The following is a 23,405-nucleotide window of genomic DNA, read 5'->3' as shown; positions in this document are numbered from 1 at the left end:
CCAATAGCATTCCATTTCTCCACTCTAAACCTTAATTGCAGGATCCTTCTAACTAGGTGTCACTTCCGCTTTGAATTCCCGATTCGAACTCTCCCTCCCACTCCTGCTTCCCACCTATTTATACTTGTTTACATATTGAAAGAGACGCTTCCCTACTCATACACCTGAATTTGTTGCCAATTAGCTTCTTGCGTTGTGCAAATATGCTCCAAACACAAATGTGGAATCAAACAACCCTTAATATTTTAGGGGAAAGGACTGCTCGCTTGATAACATTAGCTTTGATTTTATCGAATAATCCGGCTATCAAGATCCAATTCCCTTGAAGATGAAAGTGTGTTTATACCCATTCTAAATCTCCAAGCACGTGGCTGACAAAAGCAAACACCAATAACCTTTCATTTTTCCTTGATAGGGCCACTATACAAACTGCTGAAAGTCTCTTAAAGCCTCTCCTTCAGTATCCATTACATGCGAAACCTTAGTCGCAGGATCCTTCTAACTGGTACCGCAACCGCTTCGAATCCCTACTTCAGCTCTCACTCCCGCTCCCACTTCCCACCTATTTATCCTTGTTTACATTTTGAAAGAAACGCTTCCCCACTCCCACACCTGAATTTGTTGCTGCTTCGCTTCATGCTTTGTGCAACTATATGCCAAAAAGAGAGAGAGAGAAGAATTGACACCATAATTCAGATGCCACTCAACAGTGAAGGAAGAGGTCATGAACAGGCTCAGTCCTCAGCCTTGCACATGACACATCTGCTAGGCCTGGAACAACCTCTACTCTTGTGGTCGATTGTTAAAAGTTTATCTCTAACAGCCGCTCAAGAAAAAGCCACCATACTTGGTGGAGCCTCCTCTTGCCTCTAAACCTACAAAAGAAGAATCCACCTTTGTCGCCTTGTGGAAGGTAGACTTCAATGAGAAATTTGTAGAAGTGTCCCTATTTCATCTACTACAGTCCTCATTAGGCACCAAAACTACCAAATCAAGAGAATCCAGCAGAAGCCGAAAATTGATGAACTCCTCTTTCATGTTTCTTCTGTGAATAAAATGTTCAATACCAATAGACTCAGAGAACTCTTTTACTAGAGAGTTACGCTTTAACACTATCAAGTACAACCTCAAGGATTGTTCTGCAAACAATCTATCTTCTAACCAATTTAGTTGGGATAAGGCTTAGATGATGGTGGTAGTCTACTCTATTTAAGGATCTTCCCAAAAGCAAACTTTGACGCCTTTCACAAATCTACCTCCTTCACACAAAACCTTGCACAAGGCTTTAAGTTGTCCATCATTAGGATACCTCCCACACTTTAGAGCAGGGAACTCCTACGGAAGGGAATTTCTTTTTATAGAGGTAACAACAATTTACTAAAGACTCACGGAAGCAAGTAAAGAATACAAGAGAACAAAAACAAGAAGTGAAAAGAGAAAGCCCAAGGAGCCACTCCGCAGGTGTCCCAACTAGCTATAAGCCGTTGGATTTTTCTGACTGTGACATCAACATCCACTCGTTCGTTCTGAAACCAACGACCGTTCCTGGCTCCCCAAATAGCCCAAAGCATTGCCATTAAAGTTAACCGTCAGCTAGCTTTTCTGAGTTTCCTGACTCCTCCCCCGTGCTAGGCCAACATCGCTTCCTCCATCAACCTCGGCATGACCCAAACCGTACGGAGCTCGAACAAGATGTAATCCCAAACCTTTCTTGCGAATTCACAATGAAGAAAAAAAAAAAAAAAAAAATTTGTTAATGGATTATGCATCATCCATACACATGACACAACTACTGGGGAGGATGAGCGACCCCTCTGCAAGTTGTCAATAGTAAGCACCCTCTTCCGACCCACCAACCATACAAAACAAGCCACATGAGGGGGAGCTCCATAGAACCACTGGTGATAAGGATGTAGAAGGCCAGAGGAAGGAGGAGGAGGAGGAGAAATCAGTCCATGGAGAGACCAAACTGAAAATTTGCCTAAACAATGAACCGTCCAAAGTATGGAATCCAACTCAAGGATTTAAGGGCTGGACTCCTTTAGAAGATCCAACAACCTTGTAAAATCGAAGATCTCATCATCCATCATATTTTGTCGACAAGGCGGGCTCCAGACTGGTTGGCCTATCCTTCTCGATCACCACTCCAAAAACCTTGTAAAGGTAAGGAAATATATCCAAAATTATTTGTAAAGCCCTATACTTCTCGGTAACCACTCGTCCATAAAGCTTGTTGATGAGGACATCCGACCATTTACAGTACATCAAGGGAGGAAGAGATCTGCTCAGCCTTCACTTTGGCTTGATGACTTGTACATGGGCCCAGGTGGGCCACACAGAGGACTTGGACCCTGCACGCATGATTGTGCATCTTCGAAGACCCTACACTAGAAAGATGCATGCGGGTTGCTTATTTGATGAGTTTTGGATCATGTGGATCCTTCGATCAGGCAGTTGGATCATTGTGATCCTCGATCACTTTAGTCATTAGTATTAGGATTAACTGATTTTATATTTTTTTATGGTAATTTATAGTTTAGGATGAGTTATTTTCAGTTTATTGCATCATGGGACGTGAGGTATGTTTTTTTAAGTGAGAAGTATTTTTGTTAAAACACATGTTGAAACTATGCGTGGGGGCATCCAAGCCTAGCCCATAATGGTGGAATGAAAAACAACTCTTCTACTTGAAAAAGCTCTCTCTCATGTAATTTGAGATTCTCTTGTGAAAAGAGACTACTTGGTGTCAATCTAAAGGTGTGAAGCCTAGTTATCCATCTCATCTCTATCTTCAGGGTCGTTTGCACCATGGATTTAGGGGGATTTGAGGGGATTTCAAATCCCCTGGTTGTTTGGCACCATAAAGTAATTGGGGGTTTCAAATCCCCTCAAATAGGGTGTATGAAATCCACGGTGAGAGCTTGGATTACATTTTAAATCCTTTCAAGAGTTGCATGTGTAACATGTGTGTCACCAGACTATTATTCTATTAGGCACCTGGCCCACTAATGGTATCCCATAACAATCAGATTATCAATTGCATCGCTATAATTACTTTACTACAATGATCAACACCGTCCAAACATTGTCCATGTAAATCAACGGTTAAAAATTGTTGGTTAGTCACTCAAACATGATCTTGTGCTTGTGGCCCATCCAAGACTTGGAATTTCATCATTTTCAAGCAAAGCATATATTTCAGCGGGCTTATTACAACCATTGTGTCAAACATTACATACATCACTAATTAGAGACATTAAAGTTGATTTAGTAATTAAATTCAAACCCCTGTAAATATACCATGCATAGCTACTTTTGATTAAAGTTGATTCCCAATCCAGGGTGCCAAACACAATAGGAGGATTTCAAATCCAAAGGGTTCCAAATCCACGCTCCCAAACAGGCCCCTATTCTCTTCTAAAGTTTTTTTTTTTTTTTTGTGAAAATTCTCATCTTCTTCTCAAATCATTTTCTCTTCCACTTTTCTTCTATAAACCCTAAATCCCTTTACCGTTTCCTTCGAAACCTAAACCCATTACCTAAATCCATCTTGTCCTAGCCATCACTCCACCAAACCCAACCCATCAAAACCAGCCCCACACATACGGATGGGGTTGTATGACCGTATGGTTTGCCCCTACCCTCCATTTTCTTCCCCTTCTTCAATCCAACTTCCTATCTTATAAACCCTAGCATAAAACCCTAATTCCCAATTCCTTTCGAAACCCTAATTTCCCAATTCCTTGCAAAACCCGAAAATCCTTAATTCTCAAATCCCAACTCTCCCATTTTCCCCAAAATTCCAAAACCCCTTGAAACCCTAACCCTAGAATTGCGCAAATCTGCCCATTGAATTATAACCATACCTATGCTAACATGAGAGTTCCAATCTCTCATTGGGCCTTAGATTTTCATGTTTATGTGGTTTATGCTTGTGTGGGATTGTGAATTAACGTAAATCTGAATTTCATTATCTATTTGGTACTCTTTTAATCACGGTAGAATGGCATGGTATTATATTTGACTTACTTTGGTTCATCTGTTAATAATCTCCTGCATCCAAGTGGTTAGATCACTTGTTTTTCGGAACTAGAACTCCACCATTTGAATAAAATACTTAGGTTCCTCTCGCTAATCTTACCTATGCTAAGGCTCACTCTTGCTTTAGGCTGGGAACTCTAACACAAAGACCTATATCCAAATATATGTTTCAAACCCTATACTTCTCACTCACCATTGTTCTCCATAGAGCTCGTTTTCCAGAGCCGAATCTCCAACAACGTTTGCATAATAGACTCTAGTTCCTCTCTCTAATCCTGCCTATAACTAGGCCCCCCTCGTCTTTCAATTTTTGGACTCGATGTCCCTCCCTCTTACATTGACTAATGACACTTTGGTAAGGAAACGAGACTCCCAAAGACAGAAAACCTTTCTTCTATGATGCCAGTTTCTGTCAATTATCTCCAGCACTGGGTCACACATGGATGCGACAAACAGATTGGCCCCCAAAGGGAGGCTAAACTAAAGCAACAGGAAGGACAGAGTCGATCCAACTAAAGCAGCAAGTTGACATAGATCTTCCTCCACCTTGATGCCAAACATGACACCTTCCTAGGTTTACTCTCAAACCCAAAACCACCTCAAAGCATCGAAGCACACTCTTTAGATGGCTACTTGATCTAAAGAGGCCTTGCATAACACTAACATGTTGTCAGCAAATTGAAGATGGGAAATCAACGTGCTTGAAGAATCCACCTGAAAACCATTGATGAACCTGCAGTGCTCAGCTCTAGAGAAAAACCTGCTAAGACATTGCGCCACTATCGCAAACAGGAAGGGGATAGCAGGCTACAAATCAACATTCAATCAATATTCAAATGTGTCATTTTCCATAGCATCATACGATTCGCTCTATTGTCTTTATACATGTTACACATCTTCCCTACATTATTCTAGAAAGGTCTCTAGAACTCTCTTGCTTATACCTCATTGGAACACTAACAATCGCCTAACCCAACTCAACTTCCAATGAAGGAGAACATTTAAATAATGAACTAAACAAAAAGAGTACAAACATCATTAAACTTCTCTATATTCCAATCATATAGGCTGTTTTGGGATGCATGATCTGTACAAACTACAAACCTCTGGACAACTGGGCCTGATAGCCAACTGATCACCAATCAAAGTAATCTAATTGGATCTGTGTGTCCCACGGTCCACTCGGACCATTGAATTGGTATTGATTTGTCATTGAGGCCCTTTATCTGGGCCAGATCATCAGTCGAATCAATCTGGAGCATTGCTATGATCCATATATCCAATTTGGAATGCTGAACAAACCTGATCTTCAACCCGAATGGTTGGATGGGTCTGATCTGGATGAGGTCTACAATCTGAACACTTTGATGGGCCTGATGACACAATTGGCCATCAAAAGGGACAATCTGGGACATTCAAATTATTAGATCGCAAACATCCATGAATCATGTACCATCATATCATATGTCAAATCTGACATTACCCATAAGCCCTAATCATGAAAGAGTACAACAAGTTCTGATATTGCAGATGTGGGAATAATATTATAATATTTCTGTGCAAACACACATCTTATTTCTAATAGCTGTAAAGGAATTGATTATCCAATTTTAGCCACTCAGACATGGTTTCAGCATTTGCAAGTTACAAGAATCACCTAGTCAAAGAACCACTGAAGATGGGTATCATGTTTCTATTCTAAAGTACCTCGTTTCAACACTGAGGTCTTGGTATCGATCCCTAGTGGTGGGGGGGGGGGGGGGGGTGAAGTGTGTGTGAACTGACAGTGGGGTGTACTAACAAGCTAACCAAAAAAAAAAAAAAATGTTTCTATTCTAAAGTTCAACAAGTGGAGTGCAGACAATGAAAAAGAGAGACTCAATGAGAATCACTGTCCATCACATCCTAATGAAATTATAGTTCATAGTTGCTGCTTATGGTCATCCATCTCTCATGTGTATTTTCATGGAGCAGGATGCATTATCAATGGTTTTGAAGAATTTGGCAATCAAAAGTCAAAAGTGAGAAGCCATCATGTTTCCTGCAAAGCAACATAACTTCCACCTTGGAATCTGAATACAAATGGATGCATTCTTGATAAGAGCTAAAGTAATATATAAAGAAATAGAACTTGCAAAAAAAGAAGAAAAAAAAAAACTGCCTTGAGACTATTGTCTTGATGAAACAGTGAAAATGTTAGGTGGTGGAAAGTACCTGGACATGCTGAGGAAAGCATGGGAAGGGCTGATTCAAATCCCTTGCCACCAGTTGAATGGTGTTGGTTGTATCGCATAATAAACTCATTACAAGTTTCTACTAGGGATAAATCTCTACTGCTGCTTGTATCAAATACAGCCTTTACTCCCAGAGACTTAAAAAATGTCGTGAGTTTCCTAAAAACCTGAAAAGTAAAATAAAGTTGTAGTTTGAGCAGCATATAATTTTGATTGTACTAGAAACATACATGTCCCAGAAGAAGATGTCAAAACTATAACAATGTCTGTTCCTTTTCCATGAAATGAGAGTGCAGATCAGATCTATCTACAACAAAGGCAGGCCAGTCCTTGCAGAGAATGTGAAAGAGTGGACACTTGTGAGCCAACAATTGCAGAAATGACATGAAGAAATGACTTAAGAGGGCTGTCTCCTTATTGTCACTTTGGAAGTTAACCAGCAGATAATGACAGAAAAGGAACTTTGGTGAGAGAAGATAGTAATTCTATAACCAAGACCTTTGCACAGAAACCATCCAAACACTAGAAAAGCAGAAAGAACCAACTTAAAAGTGTAGCATCAGTTATTTTGATTTAGAAATTAGAATTCAATCCAGACTTGAACATGATAAGCATAGACCAAAATATGCGACTTGCATGTGAAATCAACAGAAGACAGCTTCGTTTGAGTGAAACAAAAACTACGGAAATTTTTACAAGACATCTCTGAAATATCACTTCAAAGGAATTGTGAAAACACATTTACCATGCATGCTTTCAGCAGCAGCAGCAACAAAGGAAGATTTCTATGAAATGCATGACTCCACCCACCATAATGAAGACATCATTATCCAAAGCAATGTTTAGAGTATCATCCGAAACTGTATGCATATCAACTGATACTTACCGGCATTGTCCATGAATGATACGGCCCAAAACAACCCAATAAAGGGGGGGATATGGAGCGATACAACCCTGTATCGGTGGTGAACGATACGATACACACCAAAACTGATTTCAAACTATAAATCCGTAGTTGATAAAAATAGAACTATGAGGAATATATAAGATAAGCAGGTGTCTTATGTTACCTGAGGTGGTGAAAGGTCAAAGAAAGCAGCTAATGAAGCCCTTGACTGAGGGGAGAGAGAGACAATAACAGCATTATCTGATTCTAGATGAGAAAGAAACTCATCCAAGCTCTGCTTCTCAAGCATAACTGTCTCTGCGGATGTTATGCAACCACTGCAGGATAAAGAACAAATACTTTATGCCAATAACCATTATAAAAAATAAAATAAAATAAAAGTTTAGGAAGCATATGGTTATGGACAATCTAATAAACTAAAACAAATGAAACTGGTTCCAGCAAAGAATCTGTAACACCAGACATTCTTAGTTCACACGAATCAAAACAACAACACTGCATCAGATAGGAGCAAAATGCAACTTGCAGGACTCCAGAACCAAAGTAGTACCAGAGCCCGGTCTAACTAGCTAGGCATAAAGCTCAAAGAAGATAACATAGAAGGTAGAGAGTCTGACTACATTGCGCACTGTTCTATCGAAAACAAAAGGAGATAGAAACTAAAAAGTAGGGAAGATAAAAGGATATGTAGTCATTAACTATAAATGTTGTATTGTTCATGCATATTCACACTTCACTCCTTTGCCCAGTCATTAACTGCAATTAATGCACACCAAAACTAATCTATGGTGCTGATAATACTACTTTGAAATGAAAAGAGGGATAAATGCTCCACCTGCATGCCAAGCAGTCCTTCAGTGAAATTTTAACCGGTTTTGCATTTGATGGTTTGGCAAGAGGCGCAACCTTCTCTAGGCTCTGTAAAAAGAAGATGCGGACAAAACAATCAAAGATGGCCAACAACAATTAACACTAGCTTTGACCCTGTTTTGACACAAGCATGTGATAATGCAAAAGAGCAACTGACAAAACCCAAGAACCCAAATAACAGGTCATTCAACTCAATTCAGTTCAGCACAAAAATTGCACTGGTAATTTGTATAGAGTTCAAAAAAATAATACACGGCAAATGTAATTATGTAAGACATTGAACAGACTGTCTCAGATGAAATTAAAAAAATAATAAAATAAAAATTTCTCAGATGAATCTAAAAGCTTAAACAGCCTGATGCATCAGGTCCCTGAGTTTGAAGATCTGCCACTGACAGACAAGGCCTAACTGTTCATAATCAGCCCCCAAAGTTCATCTGATCAGATCCCATGGGCCTGACTTGAAGTCTGATCAAGTTTATCTGGATTGTGGATCACTCTGGTATGTGGCACAGGAATGGGTGTGCAGTACGCTACTTCCTCCAATACACTGTGTTAGGGGTAAGATCATGTGGATCGCTGGAGTTCACACACTAAGTATATGTGATAAAGTTTATTATTAGTTGATATTGTAATTTATATTTGAAACGGTGAACGCTATTATTATAGATCTCACATGCATAGTATTATATCATATGCATTTATTGCATAAGTCAAAGTGTATGTCTTCATCCAAAATATGAATTTACATTGCAACTTAACTGACACTAGGAATATAGAATCATAATTTCAAGTGGGGAAAAAGGTGATCCAGATCACATGTGACCAATGTTCTGGATTGCAGGATTTGGACAGGAAAACACAGAGGTGTTAGGAATTTATGTAATATTGATCTGATCAGACTATGAGCCCCATTGATTTACACGGCTGTAAAAAGGGCATGTATGCACTCCAATACCATGCTACGATACTGCTACTGTGATGTAACACAGTAATGATTTCCATGCTACTAATTCAATTGACTCATTGGTTATTGATATAAGTTTTTAGTAATTTCAGTCCCTTTGTGAGTATCTGTACAACTGATCAATGTTACCTAAAATACAAAACCCCCTGCATTTTACATTCTGGATCGAGCATTCCGGATTATGGATCATTTGCAATCCGGATCACTATTTTTGGTGATCTGAATTAAGTAAATGCAAATTTACAATTAGAAATTTATGTCTTTACTTAGTTATAATATAACACTAACCATGCGGGGTCCATAACAATAACATTCATCATTTCATGTGTATATGAGCTCAAATATAAAATTATTGCATACAGTGTATGCATTGGGGTGATGCACATGATCCTACTGCTAGCATACAACGTATGGAGGAAGTAATGTACACGTTCCTGTACCACGTGCCACGCCGACCCACAATCAGGTAACCTTGCTTCAGATACTTTGGGAATGTGATTTCTTTTTCCATTGGACAGCATTTATTAACTAATCAGGTCTCAGGTCATTGAACCTTCAGTCTGATTACTTTTTTTTTTTTGGAAAGGTGCCTTCAGTCTGATTACTGATCATTCAGTCTGAAATCTGATTGAATACTGATTATTGAGCAGGTCAGGCCATCGATCCTTCTGTCTGATTATTGATCACTGGGTCTGATTGAACTGTTGAGTGATCTACAACTGAGTTCAGTTTTTCTTCTATCATGCATATGTTGCAGCATTTTCTGTTGCATAAAAATTCCTGCATCAGCTCCTCGCTTGCAAGAGATCTTCTGCAAGATTTGCATCACTGCCAAAATTCCCTCCTTCCATAGCATAGGTGCCAGGACTTTCCATGACTCGTACCCAGATGCGCCTTTTCTTTTTCTTTTTCTCTTATTGCCTTTCCACTGATCCATTGATCTTCGCCAATCACTTTCCATCCATCACTTTTGTGTCCCACACCAGCCCAACATATGCTGCCTCAAATCAGAACCCATTACAGCCCATCTTCCATTTTCATCAGAACATCATCCCTCTATCAGTTTGCCCTCCCTTCCATAATCCATTCCCCTGTCAAAAATCACCAACCTGTATTTATCCCCTATCTAGCCAATCAATATTCAGGCTAACAGTCCAAGCCTAAAGAAATATTCTCACAACAGTTCTCATTGTATCTATTGTCCACACTCCACACCCATTCTCTTGCTTAACCCCATCACTACTGCCATCATCAACTACCAAAACATAGTCCTAAAACAACCATCACCTTTTAATCCATCATCCCATTCCCCTTACATCAGTCCCTTCACATAGCAGTTCAACCAAACCCTGTGGTCTCACAAGGTCATCTATTTAGGGTCAGAGGTATTATCGCACACACAAGGATTGTTAGTGAAAAATTCATCTCATCTCCAAGGAAGTGATACATGCAAGGATTGTTAGTGAAATTTTCATCTCATCTCCAAGGAGGCAATAAAAAACTGACAAATTTGGGTTATTTTCCAGTGTGTGAAAGACAACCAACTCAATATTACCTTTCTTCGCTAGTGCAGTCAACAGGCCGGGCCTGGGGTTGGCTTTAGCCCGGATTTTGAACTGTTCAGGCTGGGCCTATTCAAAATTTTGATTTTTCCTGGCCCAAGCCGGGCCCATTGACAGCCCTATTTGTCACACTACTTTGAAGAAACTTCTGAAGATGTAGCACAAGGTCATTCCCTGAACCATTGCATGTTCTTCTCGAAAACTGTGAATACAAACATACTGGAGTCTGGAGGTGACATCCATAATGCAAAGGAGAATAATCATTCATTCTTGAAGCATGAGGAGAGATTCACAATGAAGACTGTGCATGAGATCACAAGTTCCATTAGGCGATGGAGAAACTGAAGTGTCAGTGGATGAATCTGGGGATGGATCCAGCGATCGATAAGAACATGGCTCAGAGGATAGATTGATGGCCAGATAGATGAAAGAATTAATTGATGGATGAATTAACAGCCAGATTAGCGGGTATGAATGCATTGAGCATGCCCCAATGATCTACACTGGTGGTACAAATTCTAAGAATGAGACTGAGACCACAAAATCAATTCTGGACTGCAATCGGATGGAAAAATAGAAAAACGTGACATGTTTTGGAATCCAGTGATGATTGAGCCAATCTGATAGGTGGACCTTCATCGTTGTATAACGGTGAGAGCAGACACTTCTATTGTGTTACACCAACACACTTTAAGAAAGATGATTACGATCCTACAGCTCACAAACAACAGCAGTGAAGCGCAATAAGAACTGATGTGGCCCAAAACAGAATACGATGGGAATTGGGCATCACCGATAAGCGAATCTCCAAATCGAACTCCCACCAAAGCAGAAAAAGACATGATAAAGGCTAGATAGCAATGGGTTGCACGGGAATCGAACTCAAGGGTGAGATCTTTCCAACCCAATGGGAACTGATGCATCCAGGCATCGATCACAAACATCTACCATGAACAATTCTGATCATATCATGTGTGCCTAATTAGAAGTCCAATCAGACTATGGGCCCCACTAATAGACATGGTGTGCAAAGCACCATACTACAACACTCTTGAGCAGTTTAGCAAATTTAGCAGTAGAACTCTTAGTTTCCTAATTAGCAGCTGTTTAGTTTCTTTCTAGTCCTTGTTTAGCAAGCTATCTTAGTTAGAATTAAAGTTAAACTAGAAAAGTTGTCATAAAAAGCCTACATATGTCTACACAAATATGTTTGGATTTGGACCATTTGGTTCACTAAAGTTTCAGTTTATTCTCCTTCTCAAAGCATGCAACTGACACTTCTCTTTAAAGTGTGATGCCTTAAATGTTGGATGACTCCGCGAGAGGCATTAGAATTGATCTCAATTCAATTTTATTGGAATTTGGTGCATCCAATTGAAAAATCTAGTCTCCTACTGAGTTTCTGTAATTGGTTAGCAATTCTATCTTAATTCTCTATTTTGGTTTATGAAAAGATGTAATTCCGTTGCCTATAGCTTTGCTTTGTGACCTAATGCCAGAACATTTACTTCTAGCATAATCATGCCAGTTTGTAATCAACTAAAGAATGTTAATTAAAAAATTTTATCCCCTATTTGGAAGATTGCTTGGTTGGCTGTTTGGTGGAAAGTTTGGGAAGAGAGGAACAACAGATGCTTCAGAAATGAGTCTCACTCTTCTCTGTCCCTCCTCCGTAGAGTGAATCAGTTTATTATAGAATGGGCTTCTAATGTAGACAAACTCAGGGGTTGTAATCTTTTGTTCCTAGGTGTGTAGCTGGTTCGCTATCTCAGTGTCCCTAGTTTCTGGTTTTTCCTGTTATCTTTTTGTTGTATCTCTTTCCTCTTTAATGAAATTGCATTGCTCTTCAAAAATAAAAAAGAAAAAAAATCGTGCCAGTTTGTAAGCATCAAGCGGCTCAAGCCAACATTCCCAATTTGCTAACTATGAAATCATTTCTTCATTTAGTCCTTTATAATATAGCTGCAAATGATCTTACCTACAAGACATGTTGCCGTTGTTTGTCCGACAACACCAAAAAAAGATTTTACTTCAGAATCCTTATCCCATACGAAGTAAAAATCCACTTCAACATGCTTGGTATTCGCTTCAATGTGATTGACACTTCATGAAAGACTCGTATAAAACATGACTATCACACTGATTACTGAAATGCATAACCATGGACTTCCAGAAAGAAGCTCATCCAATCCACTGACAGCTTCAATGATATGAGCATGTGTTGGACAACTGATGTTACAAAAACATCTCATGCACTTCCCCTTCAAGGTATTTTATTTTTAATATCTTCAGCTGGAAGGCAAAAAAAGGTTATATTCTCGTGTACCAATGCTTGGTAGCTAGGCAGCAGCTGGTCCCCAGCCAGAGTAAAGGAGGAGTGATGCCGGGTGCCCAACTGGTTGTCAAACTTCTACTGAGCAAGAGAAAATTACAAGAACTATTTCCAATCTTAATCAAGATAAAGCATTTTCTAGAAGCAACATGCCACAACTTGTAAACCCCGTTGTGGTGGAACCAGATGGTCTGCAAGGGTGATTGGCTAATCCATTCCTTGGGAGCAAGTTGCCACGACTTGAACTCAGTTGTCGTGGAAAGTGTTGAAGGGTGTGCTAGGGTGCTCCCCAAGATTAATGTTCTGCAATGATTCGTGGTTGTGCAACAGTGGCCATGGGTTCCCACACTAGCATGGACAAGTGTCAGTAAAGAAGTCCATGGTGAGGAGAATTTGCCTCACCACTTCAAGCATAGGGTTCGAACTTTATCGGTTAAGAGTATAGCCTTGGTGGATAAAGTAAAAGGGAGGATTAATATGGCACGCATGCAGGAGACAACAGAAATAAGCAAAAACCAAACAGATTAGATGACTACAAGGAATGGGGAATAGGATTACAAATACTTGGAGACAAATACTCAGGGAATAAAACTCTAAAGGTTAAAAGTATGAACAATAGAATTACATAAGTTCAATTGGTTTCAGGAAAGGGGATAATTAACATCATTAGTGCATATGCACCTCACCTAGGAGAGGGATAAAATAGTAAAAGGTGGTCCTTAATGATTATACCAAATGTGTTATATGATATGAAGACATAAGGTAACAAGGATACAACTTTGCATTTCTCAAAAGTTTAAGGTACGCATGCGGAGGATTTGGGTGTCCCATTTGTAACATAATGGTCATGTTCAGTTTCAAGATGAACTACTCGACCCTTTCTATCATGGTTTAGGTTTATTAACCAGAGGTATTATATTTTAATCTTTCTAGCATGCTAACATTAATGACATTGTTAAAATTTACAATTTTTATTTTTGAAATATTTTTGAAATAGCTATACCACAATAAAGTACCTTTCCCGTAGAATTCTTATAATAGACGTGTGCACAAACTTGACAAGAATATGAGAAAATTATCATATATTCAAACAATACGGTTCATTTAGAACACTTCCTGCAACTATCCTAGAATATGTACAACTAGTATCGATTTTGAGTCATGTCCAACATGTACAGTGGACACAAACAATTATTTTGGTGCAATGTTTGAGCTGTTGTGGGGTGAAAGTCGAATTATGAATTGGTTGACCTTTGGAAACGTAGGTGGATTTATTTGTAGCAAGTTTTACACACAAGCCTTTACGTATATAATTGTTGGGAGGTGATTTGATACTCCGGTTGAAGGCTGTGTATGACACTTAATACAGTAATACACAGGCACTTCAAAATGGTACACATGGTAAGCAGTAGGTCATATTAAACAGGCAAAAGTGTGGAACTCAGTGTCACTAAGTTATAGTCCAAAAATTAGTTTAGTTGCACAATCCCAACCTTTGATTTGTGGACACTTGTTTGTTGAAATAAGATCATTACATACTTCTCATTTTTTATCGCCCAACAAATGTTCAAAGATCTAATAATAAGATTGTCAAATGAGTGTAATTTTAAGTCTATGATACGAGTAAACTTGTGTAAAGGTTATTGTGGACAACCTTAAACCTTTTAGTAAGATATTTCCAAACATCTAGGGGCCTCCGTCAGGGGGACCACCTTTCCCCATTTCTTTTTATTGTTGTCTAGGGCTCTCAGTCAGATGCTTATCAGGTGTCAAGCAGTGGGCCTATTTCAGGGTTTTTAGGTCTCTAATGTTGCTTCCCTGTTTTCCCATCTACTATTCGCAGACAACACTCTTCTCTTCTATGAAGTGGAGGTGGCCAAGTTTGTTAACTTATGTAAAAAAAAATTCGGTGCTTTGAACTAGTTTCTGGTCTCAAAGTGAATCTGGCCAAATCTAATCTGAACTCTTGGGGGTCAATTTGGAGGATGGGGATGTTGCGTCCCTAGTGGGCATGTCGGGATGTCAGGCTGGTTCATTCCCTACAACCTACTTGGGCCTTCCTTTGTATCTCAGTAAAGCAGCCTCTTTCCTTCGGGACATGGTCTTTTCTTTTCTTTTTGAAGAGTAACAGAAGATTTATATTAAGAAAAAAGGATTACAAAAGAGGAAATTGACCCCCTGAGTTAGTGGGCCAACACCTAAGAAAACGAAAACAGATTATCAGTCGCTGATAAGAAACACATTGAAAGCCCACTCAACAAGAAGAAAGTGAATTCTTTTCACTCAACATTGAAAGTGAATCCTCTCAATGACCATGTGAATTCTTTGGGACATGGTCATTGAGAGGATGGAAAGAAAGTTGGTGCCTTGGAAGGGGAAACTGCTTTTTTCAGGTGGCAGAATTACATCAAATGACACTTACTAATCTTCCTGTCTACCTTCTATCTATTTTCGTTGCCCTAAGTCTGTCCTCCAGAGGATCGACATGCTGCACGGATGGGACAAGGTGTGCAGACCTTTTGATGAGGCAGGGGCCGATATCAAAATGTTGGAGGTTAACTCTGTGCTCTTGGGAAAGTGTGCATGGAGAGGTTCAGGGTTGAGGAGGACAACCTATGGAGAAAGGTTATTGTGGACAAATATGGTATCTCTAATTCAGGTAGATAGACCAAAGAGTCGGCCTTGTACAGGGCCTCTTACTACTGGAAATCCATCTCTCGAAAGGCATGCAAGGTTCTTCCTGAGATAGGATTCTCACTTGGCTATGGGGGCAAGGTGAAGTTCTGGGATGACATCTGGCTTGAGGGCCTTCTGCTTGGTTAGTGGGCAGAAATACAATATTTACCATGGACAATCTCCGCAAGAGGGGGATAATATTTACTGTTCTCTACTTTTTTCTACTTCTCCTTTATGTTTTCTTGTTTTCGCCTTTCGGGAGTTTTAATAAAGTTCATCCTTCCAAAACAAAAACCTTGTATAAATTGGACGGTTTGATTGGAACTGGGTATTCCGCATATGCAATTTCTAAGTAAGTTATAAGCACCTGCAAATCATTTATCAAACTCTGCCAGAATATCACAAATTTCCTCTATTTTTTCAGAAGTGGAAGTTCCAGAAGGTCCATGTGTGGTAGTGAGTTGAGTTAGGAATGTATTGAAATAATAAAACTGAATTTTAGAGTTGCGCTTAGAGTTCAAAAATTTTATGATATATATGTGTGTGTGTATATATATATATATATCTGAAAGATGAAGAGATTTCATTAAGAGAGAGAAAACAAAAGGGGAGGCTGCTGAGAAAGCGGGCCTCAAATTACACGCCTAAGAACAAGAAATCGAGACCCGACAGATCCTTAACATTCAGAGCCCATTCAATGATAAGACGCTTAGCCGAAGATGCCACAGACCCAGCCGAATTGGAGAGATTTCTGAAGCATCTATTGTTTCTTTCCCCCCACATTGACCACCAAACTGCTAGGACCACCATTCTCCATATTGTGGTTTTTGTCTTAACAAAGTACATCCTGTGCCACACTAGGAGGAAGTGATTTGCCTCTCCCAGGAAACACCAAAATAAGTTAAAATTGTTCATAATCTCTGCCCAGATGGATTGGATGAACTGATAGTGAAGCAGAAGGTGATCTACAGTCTCTTCCAAGTGCATACAGCATAGACATATATTGGGAAGGACCATACCTTTCTTCTTGAGATTGTCAATGGTCAGAATTTTCTTTTTCCCTGCTATAATCAGAAACCTCCCAGTCTTCGAGACTTCTTCTACAGGTCACATTCCAGACAAATTTCCCCCCAGCTACGTAGAGGAAATCAACAACGAAACCATTTTTGGACGTCGCAATCCAATAGGAAAGGGGGAACCTGAGTTTTAGCTGTTGATCTCCTATCCAAACATCGTCCCAAAAATGGATTTTTTTCACCATTGCCAAGCAGGAAACCAATGTTTGGGAGGACTTCCTTTTTCATTCTCATAATCTCCTGCCATATGTGAGTGACTTTGTTAGACGATAACTCTTTCACCCACCAACCATCAGAACAGCTGTCATATCTACTCCTTATAATGGAACACCAAAGACTGCCTTCTTCAGCCCCAAGCCTCCAAATCCACTTCCCAAGGAGAGCTTTGTTCATATCTTTGAGGTCTTTAACCCCTGCTCTGCCTTGTGACAGTTGGGTACAAACCTCCGACCACTTAAGAAGATGGAATTTCTTACCTACTTCCTTTCCTTACCAAAGAAAATCTCATCTCAATTTGTCGATCGACTTTCTAACCGTAGCCGGGCATTTCAGAAGAGACATGAAATAAACGGGCAGGTTTGAAAGAGCGGCTTTGATTAGCGTGAGACAACTACCTAAAGACAAATATCGGCTCTTCCATCTCAAGAGAATGGACTGAAATCTACAAATGACTTTGTCCCAAGAAGAAATAGGAGGTTTTCCGATGCATAGCAGTAAGCCCACAAATGAAGACGGCAACGAGTCTGCGGAGCAGCCAAGAGATAGAGCGAAGCTATCCACCTCCTCACTTTCCAGGTTGATCCCAAAAATCTTGGATTTAGCCATATTCACCTTGAGGCCGAAGATAGCTTGAAAGCAGCGGATGGTAGTGGCCAAGTTGACCACCTTCTCATTCGACGCTTCAGAAAAAACGAGGGAATCATCTGTGAATTGGATGTGCGTGATTGGGCGCGACAAGCCATTGATTTCGATCCCACATAGAAGACCTTCCTCTTGCCCTTTCGAAAGCATTCTAGACAAAGCCTCCCCCGCTAAAAGAAATAAGAAAGGGGAGAGAGGATCTCCCTGCCTAAGGCCTCTATTGCTTTTGAAGAAACCTTTAGGAGAGACATTTAATAAGATAGAAAAATGGGCTGATCCTGTGCATTCTCTCATCCAATCCCTCCATTTGTCCCCAAACCCCATACGCTTTAACAATTACTGCAGGAAGACCCAGTCTACATGATCGTAGGCTTTTTCGATGTCTAACTTGTAAGCAATATACTTTCGACCCGATCTAGCACTAGAATCCAGAATTTCATTGGCACTTAAAGTTGCATCTATAATCTGCCTTCCTGCACTGAACGCACACTGATTTTTTGAAATTAGATTCCCTATGACCTTTGCCAGGCGAGTAGCCAAAACCTTTGCCAAAATCTTGTATGGGCCCCCCAACAAACTAATGGGCCCGAAGTCCTTGAGAGACACGGCACCTGCCAACTTCGGAATCAACGCAATAAAAGTTGCCCCTAGGCTAGTAGAGATCTTGCCTCTTTTATGGAACTCTTTGAAAAACTCTAAGACATCTGCTTTGATCACTTCCCAAAAGTGAGCAAAGAAAGCAATCGGAAAGCCATCCGGGCCTGGGGCCTTATCAGCTCCAAGAGCATCCACAGCCCGCTTTATCTCCTCTTTCGTAAAAAGGCCTTCGAGGGAAGATGCTTCCTCTTCCAAGATAACATTGAAGTATATATCATCAAGCTTTGGTCTGCACCACTGTTTTCCATTGAGAAGCGACCTGAAGTACGATATCATATTGTCGGAAATGTCGTCTTTGTCCTCAATTCAAACCCCTTCCACCAAAATACTGCTGATTCTGTTATTTGATGCGTGCCAATTTGCCATCATATGGAAGAAACGAGTATTCCTGTCGCCTTCCTTCAGCCATTTCAGACACGCCTTTTGTTTCCATGAGATTTATTTTTGAATAATTCTATCAGCCATTTCCTGAATCAAATGCACTCTTCTGGCCTGCAAATCTAGAGAGAACCTGCCTGATTCCAACTGCGCATCTAAGGCTAACAGGTCAGCTAGAAGCTTAGCAGAATCGAGATCTCTGTTCTGGATATCACTCCTATGCCACTCTTTTATCTCTTTCTTGAACATCTTCAACTTGACAGACAATCTAAAGTCAGCAAAGCCTTGAACCTTGAAGCCTTTCCACTAGTCAGCAATCTTGGTGGTAAAACCCTTGATATTGAGCCATGAAAGATCAAAACGAAAAAGCTTTAGCCCCCAGTTCTGCTCCCCTACTTCGAGGGATATTGGACTGTGACCGGATGTGGTTCTGGGGAGCACAGTCTGAGCAGTTGAAGGGAATTGATCTAACCACTCAGTTGAGACAAGAAACCTATCTAGCCTGCACATAATTGGGGACTCTCTCCCATTAGACCAGGTGAATCTAGCACCAAGAAGGGGTAAGTCGACAAGCTCCTCTTCATCGATCCAATCAGAGAACTACTTCATGGCTGGAGAAGACGATCTGCCATGCGACTTTTCCTAACTGTTCCTAAAAACATTGAAGTCCCCGGCTATACAACACGCACCCACAAATTTCTACTTGGAGAGGGATAGCTCTTCCCAGAAAGCTTTTTTGTCCCCGTCCTGACTTGGCCCATAAACAAAGGAAAAAGAACAAGTGAAGCCATACTTAATATGCTGAAGGATAACCGAGACAGAGAAGTTACCAGTCCAGCTGCTGAGGACCTGCCAAATAGATGTCTTCCAAGCTACGAGAATACCTCCTACACTGCCCATAGAATCCTTAGGCACCCAATTCACATCTGTGGCCCGCCAGAGAGAACTCATCAGTCTGTCATTGAAGTTGAAGCACTTGGTTTCCTGAAAGCAGATAATATCTGGTTTATATTTGTCGCAGGTGTCCTTGATGATGCTTCTTTTCTATTTGGACCCCACACCCCGAACGTTCCAAGAGATCAACTTCATTTGGAAACCGAGCTTCCTCGAGTACCCTGGCAGGAGATCCTTTTCGAAGGAGTGACTGAATATCCTTGCCCTATTAATAAGTTTTGCAATTCCCTGTTGCTGCGATTACTCTGCACTTTCCTGTTGGAGCTTGGCGTTAATCTTCGCACCTTGGGAGATTTCTACTCTGCAAGGGGTCTACCACTGGCTTCAACACATTGGAATAACGCTATGCAGTCCTCCGGACAATCCCCAAAGGATAGCCCTAAAGCTCTGCCCACATGTCCCATAGCGTCTTTTATCCATTTCTTGTTCGGAATCTTCTCAATAACGTCTTCACATCTAGCACCTTTCAGCTACTGGGAAGTGCCTTCCATGCATGTCGAAATCACTCCCCCTCTAGTGTGGAGAGGTTCCGCCTCAAGAACCTCTAGGTCTGGATGCTCCTGGAACAGATCAAGGAGACCGTGATCGGACTAGCGGTATGCTGAGGACACGGGAGAGGATGGAGCAGACTCCTGTGATGGCAGATTTTCGGAATAGAAGGAGCCTTGATCGATTTCGGCTCCCAAGATCATCTTCCTTGGACTAGAATGGGGTTGTGGGAGGGGTAGCTCCGGCTGATGGTGTTCTTCGTAGTGAATCGATTCTCCGTAAGGGGCTGGGTGAAGGATGAGGGCGTCGGTCGGGATAGGTGGGGGATGTAATCTATCTGTCGGCTGATTAGGTAAAAGGGGAAAGTTTAAATTGAAGAATGCCAGGCCTAACTCCATGGATCCGTATACCCTCAGACCTAAAGGGTATTTAAAACTACTCGATGGACCCGAAGGACCACTACCCGACCGAACTGAAATAGCGGATATGGGTCCGCTATCCGAATGGCACTTCCGAGCCTCAAGGGATTCGCGATCCTTCCACGACGCGTCTTCCGGGAGTAGGTGTCCACGTGTCACCATCTCGCCTTTGCTCCCGCCCGATGGATGGTGGATGTAAATCTCAGAAACGTCTTTTGGCGGGGACGTCATTCGAGATAAAGATATCGTGCCGCCTGTCGCACGATCAGTTCCTCTAGCAAGATGGACGGGCGTATGGGCTCCACGCATCTGGCCAGGAGAGAAAGGACTACCCGAACCATTAATTCCCGTCTGCAAAGGCGCTGCCACATAGTTTGGTACTCTACGAGAATACTGAAGAGAAGAACCTTCATGCTCCGCTCTGGGACAATAGTTGGAGGCGAGAAGTTCCTTGGCACACCATAAATCACCCCATCTTGGGGATTGGGAGGATTTATCCTCCAGCTAGATTGGGAGAAAAATCTCCCTGTCCTCAACGATTACCTTGATCTGAAGGGGATTAGGTTCACCTTTCTTCCTTCTGATCCTCATCCTTGCAACTCCCATTTCCTCCCCAAGCTTTGTTTTCTAATCCAACTCTAACAGCTGCCCTAACTCTTTCGCCACCAGAATGAAAAATTCGTCGTACCAGAGTTCTAAAGGAATCCCCCCTATGAGGATCCACACCTCCTCATACCCAAAGATGGAGAATTCGTCCCAGTTGAGGACGGAACGAACATGTCCATCGTTGTGAAGAGCCCCTACAATTCTGAGAATATCCGGATTCAGGCTCGACGTGAGCTTAACCCAAAGTTCATTATACCCTATTGGTTTGATGGAGAACTGAGCAGCTCGGATTCTGCAGACACTGTTCACCCATTCCTTGACCTGGGGTAGAGAAGCCCCTTTTCTCGTTATTATCACCACGGAATCCTGCAACTCCTTTGATTGAGCTATGCGCTCTGCACTGATCTTAATCTTGCATGCTTCCTTTGGTTCGCTTAAATCCTTCATCCTTTCTCCTTTTTTCTCGGTATCTGTCTGAACATTCGCAATTCCTCTCTCAACAGGATGTTTCACCAGCACATCCCAGTATGACGCCATTGGTTGCAGAGAGTTGTTTGTGTCCGGCATAGCTTGACGTGCCGATCTAGCTGATCTTTTTCCCTTTGTAACTTTCCTTTCCGGCCCAAATCTAGCACGTTGCACTAGCAGTTTTTCTCCTCCGAAGCTCTGGCCGTGTAACATCGAAACAGCTAGGGATAGCTCTTCCTCCGAGCTCATCCTGATAAGTGCGAAACCCCTGTATTCTCTGCTATCTTTGTCTCTGGGCATTATCACGTCCATGACTGCCCTTGCACGGCCAAAAACCCTTTGGAGATTTAAAGGAAACCAGAAGTGGGGGGTAGCCTTTGACGAAAAGGGTTGGAAAAGAGTCGTAACGGGAGCTTCGTTTCCCTTGATCCTGTTTCTTTCTTCCTACCTGTATCCATTCGTCCATCTTCTTCCCCTTCTGACTTTCCTTTCCATTTTCGGCCGAGGATATAGTAATGGCCGTGCTGTTATCTGTTAGGTCTACTTGTATGGGGTCATCCATGGTCGTCGTCGTCATCGCCATGGCCGTCCTCATCTTCGCCGCACTATTTCACTCCATACATTTCAATCGCATCTACAACACTCATCTTTAATTTTATGATATTTTCAATAGCCATTGACCTTTTTTATAATTTTAGATGATATTTTCAATAGCAATTGACTTTTTTTTTTGTTTTCTTGTTCTAATTGAACGTAACATAGCAAAAATTTCAGCCCACATAATTTATTATGGTTCTCTCCTTCTATTCTATGGAATTGTTTGTGGTGGTTACCGAATTCACTGAGAATAAAGCATCTTTATTTCTGTACATAAACCATGTTTCCATCTACTATTTGATCTTTTCCCCATAAAATATGGACTGCTGCTGTTTCTTGTCCTTAATCATTGATTTAAGGGCCACTAACAGGTTGAACAATCACAATCCTAACCTCTGATTCAGAGCCACTTTTGTGGAAATCAGAACGTTGGATATATTTCATTTTTAACCGTCCAAACAAATGCACACCAAAATCCGATAATCAGATAATGAAATAAGCTTAATTTGGTTCAGAACACTAGGTACTGTAATTACCACGGTTCTAAGCGGCTGCGTATCATCCATCACACTCCGCCAGAGTTTCATTTTTTCTCTAACCCTAACTACATAATCACATACCTCTGATCTCTCCGGCCTCGACGCGGCCGCCTTCAGCGAAACGATGCAGGCTTGCGACGGAGCAATGAAGTCGTTGAGATCGCTGAGGCGCAGGGTCGGCGAGAATTTCTCCGACATAGCTTCTCTCCGTTGGATTTCTATCCCTTTCTCAAAAAAAAAAAAAATCCACCCCGCCCACAAAAAAAAAAAAAACGAAATTAATTTTCCTGAGGAAGAGAAAAGAGATTCGAAAGGAGAGATATATGATTTCGTGCTATTGAAATCGGATTCTGGAATCGAAGTTTGTAGTTGGAATGAGAAGGGAACTGAAGGAGTTAGGGCTTCAGAGAGAGAGAGAGAGAAAGCAAGAGAGGGGGTCGCTTACGGGGTAGACAACAACGGAGGAGAAGATGAATGTAAGAAACGCGGAAGCGATTCGCGCGAGAAAAAGGAGAAATTTATGACTGTGGACCCCACCTTTCATCCAGTGGTTTTTCGGAAGCAAAACAAACTTACCATACGAACTTAGACTTCAACGTACGGCCAAAAATATTCGGACGAAAATACCCCTCCTCTTCCAACCCCTTGCTTGTACTGTTTCACTTTCACCCCCTTTCCTCTCCTCTCTCTGTTTCCACTAAGAAAGACAAAAAAAAAAATCTATTTTTTGAGGACCCCTTCTTTATCAGCATTGTATTGCATTCTCTCCATA

The 23,405-nt window shown here is 41.1% G+C and overlaps 1 protein-coding gene across 3 annotated transcripts in view; it reads right to left on the bottom strand.

Annotated features, from left to right (window-relative positions):
* Window positions 1-23,052, bottom strand: part of LOC131229653 (protein NAR1) — a 35,662-nt gene extending 12,610 nt beyond the window's left edge. The window contains exons 1-4 of one of the 3 annotated variants that reach the window (XM_058225640.1): window positions 22,631-23,052; window positions 8,018-8,100; window positions 7,346-7,499; window positions 6,256-6,442 (exon numbers count right to left, since the gene is read on the bottom strand). In XM_058225640.1, the coding sequence (XP_058081623.1) occupies window positions 6,256-6,442; window positions 7,346-7,499; window positions 8,018-8,100; window positions 22,631-22,831 (625 nt within the window). In that variant the 5' untranslated portion in view covers window positions 22,832-23,052. The remainder of the gene's footprint in view (window positions 1-6,255; window positions 6,443-7,345; window positions 7,500-8,017; window positions 8,101-22,630) is intronic. The other 2 variants (XM_058225641.1, XM_058225642.1) reach the window with 2 other exon arrangements.
* Window positions 23,053-23,405: the final 353 nt, after the last annotated feature.

This window comes from Magnolia sinica, chromosome 16, assembly GCF_029962835.1.
Source record: "Magnolia sinica isolate HGM2019 chromosome 16, MsV1, whole genome shotgun sequence".
In the NCBI taxonomy this organism is placed as follows: domain Eukaryota; kingdom Viridiplantae; phylum Streptophyta; class Magnoliopsida; order Magnoliales; family Magnoliaceae; genus Magnolia; species Magnolia sinica.
The sequence above is the reverse complement of the archived record's forward strand: the minus strand, read 5'-3'. Positions and strand labels throughout refer to the sequence as shown.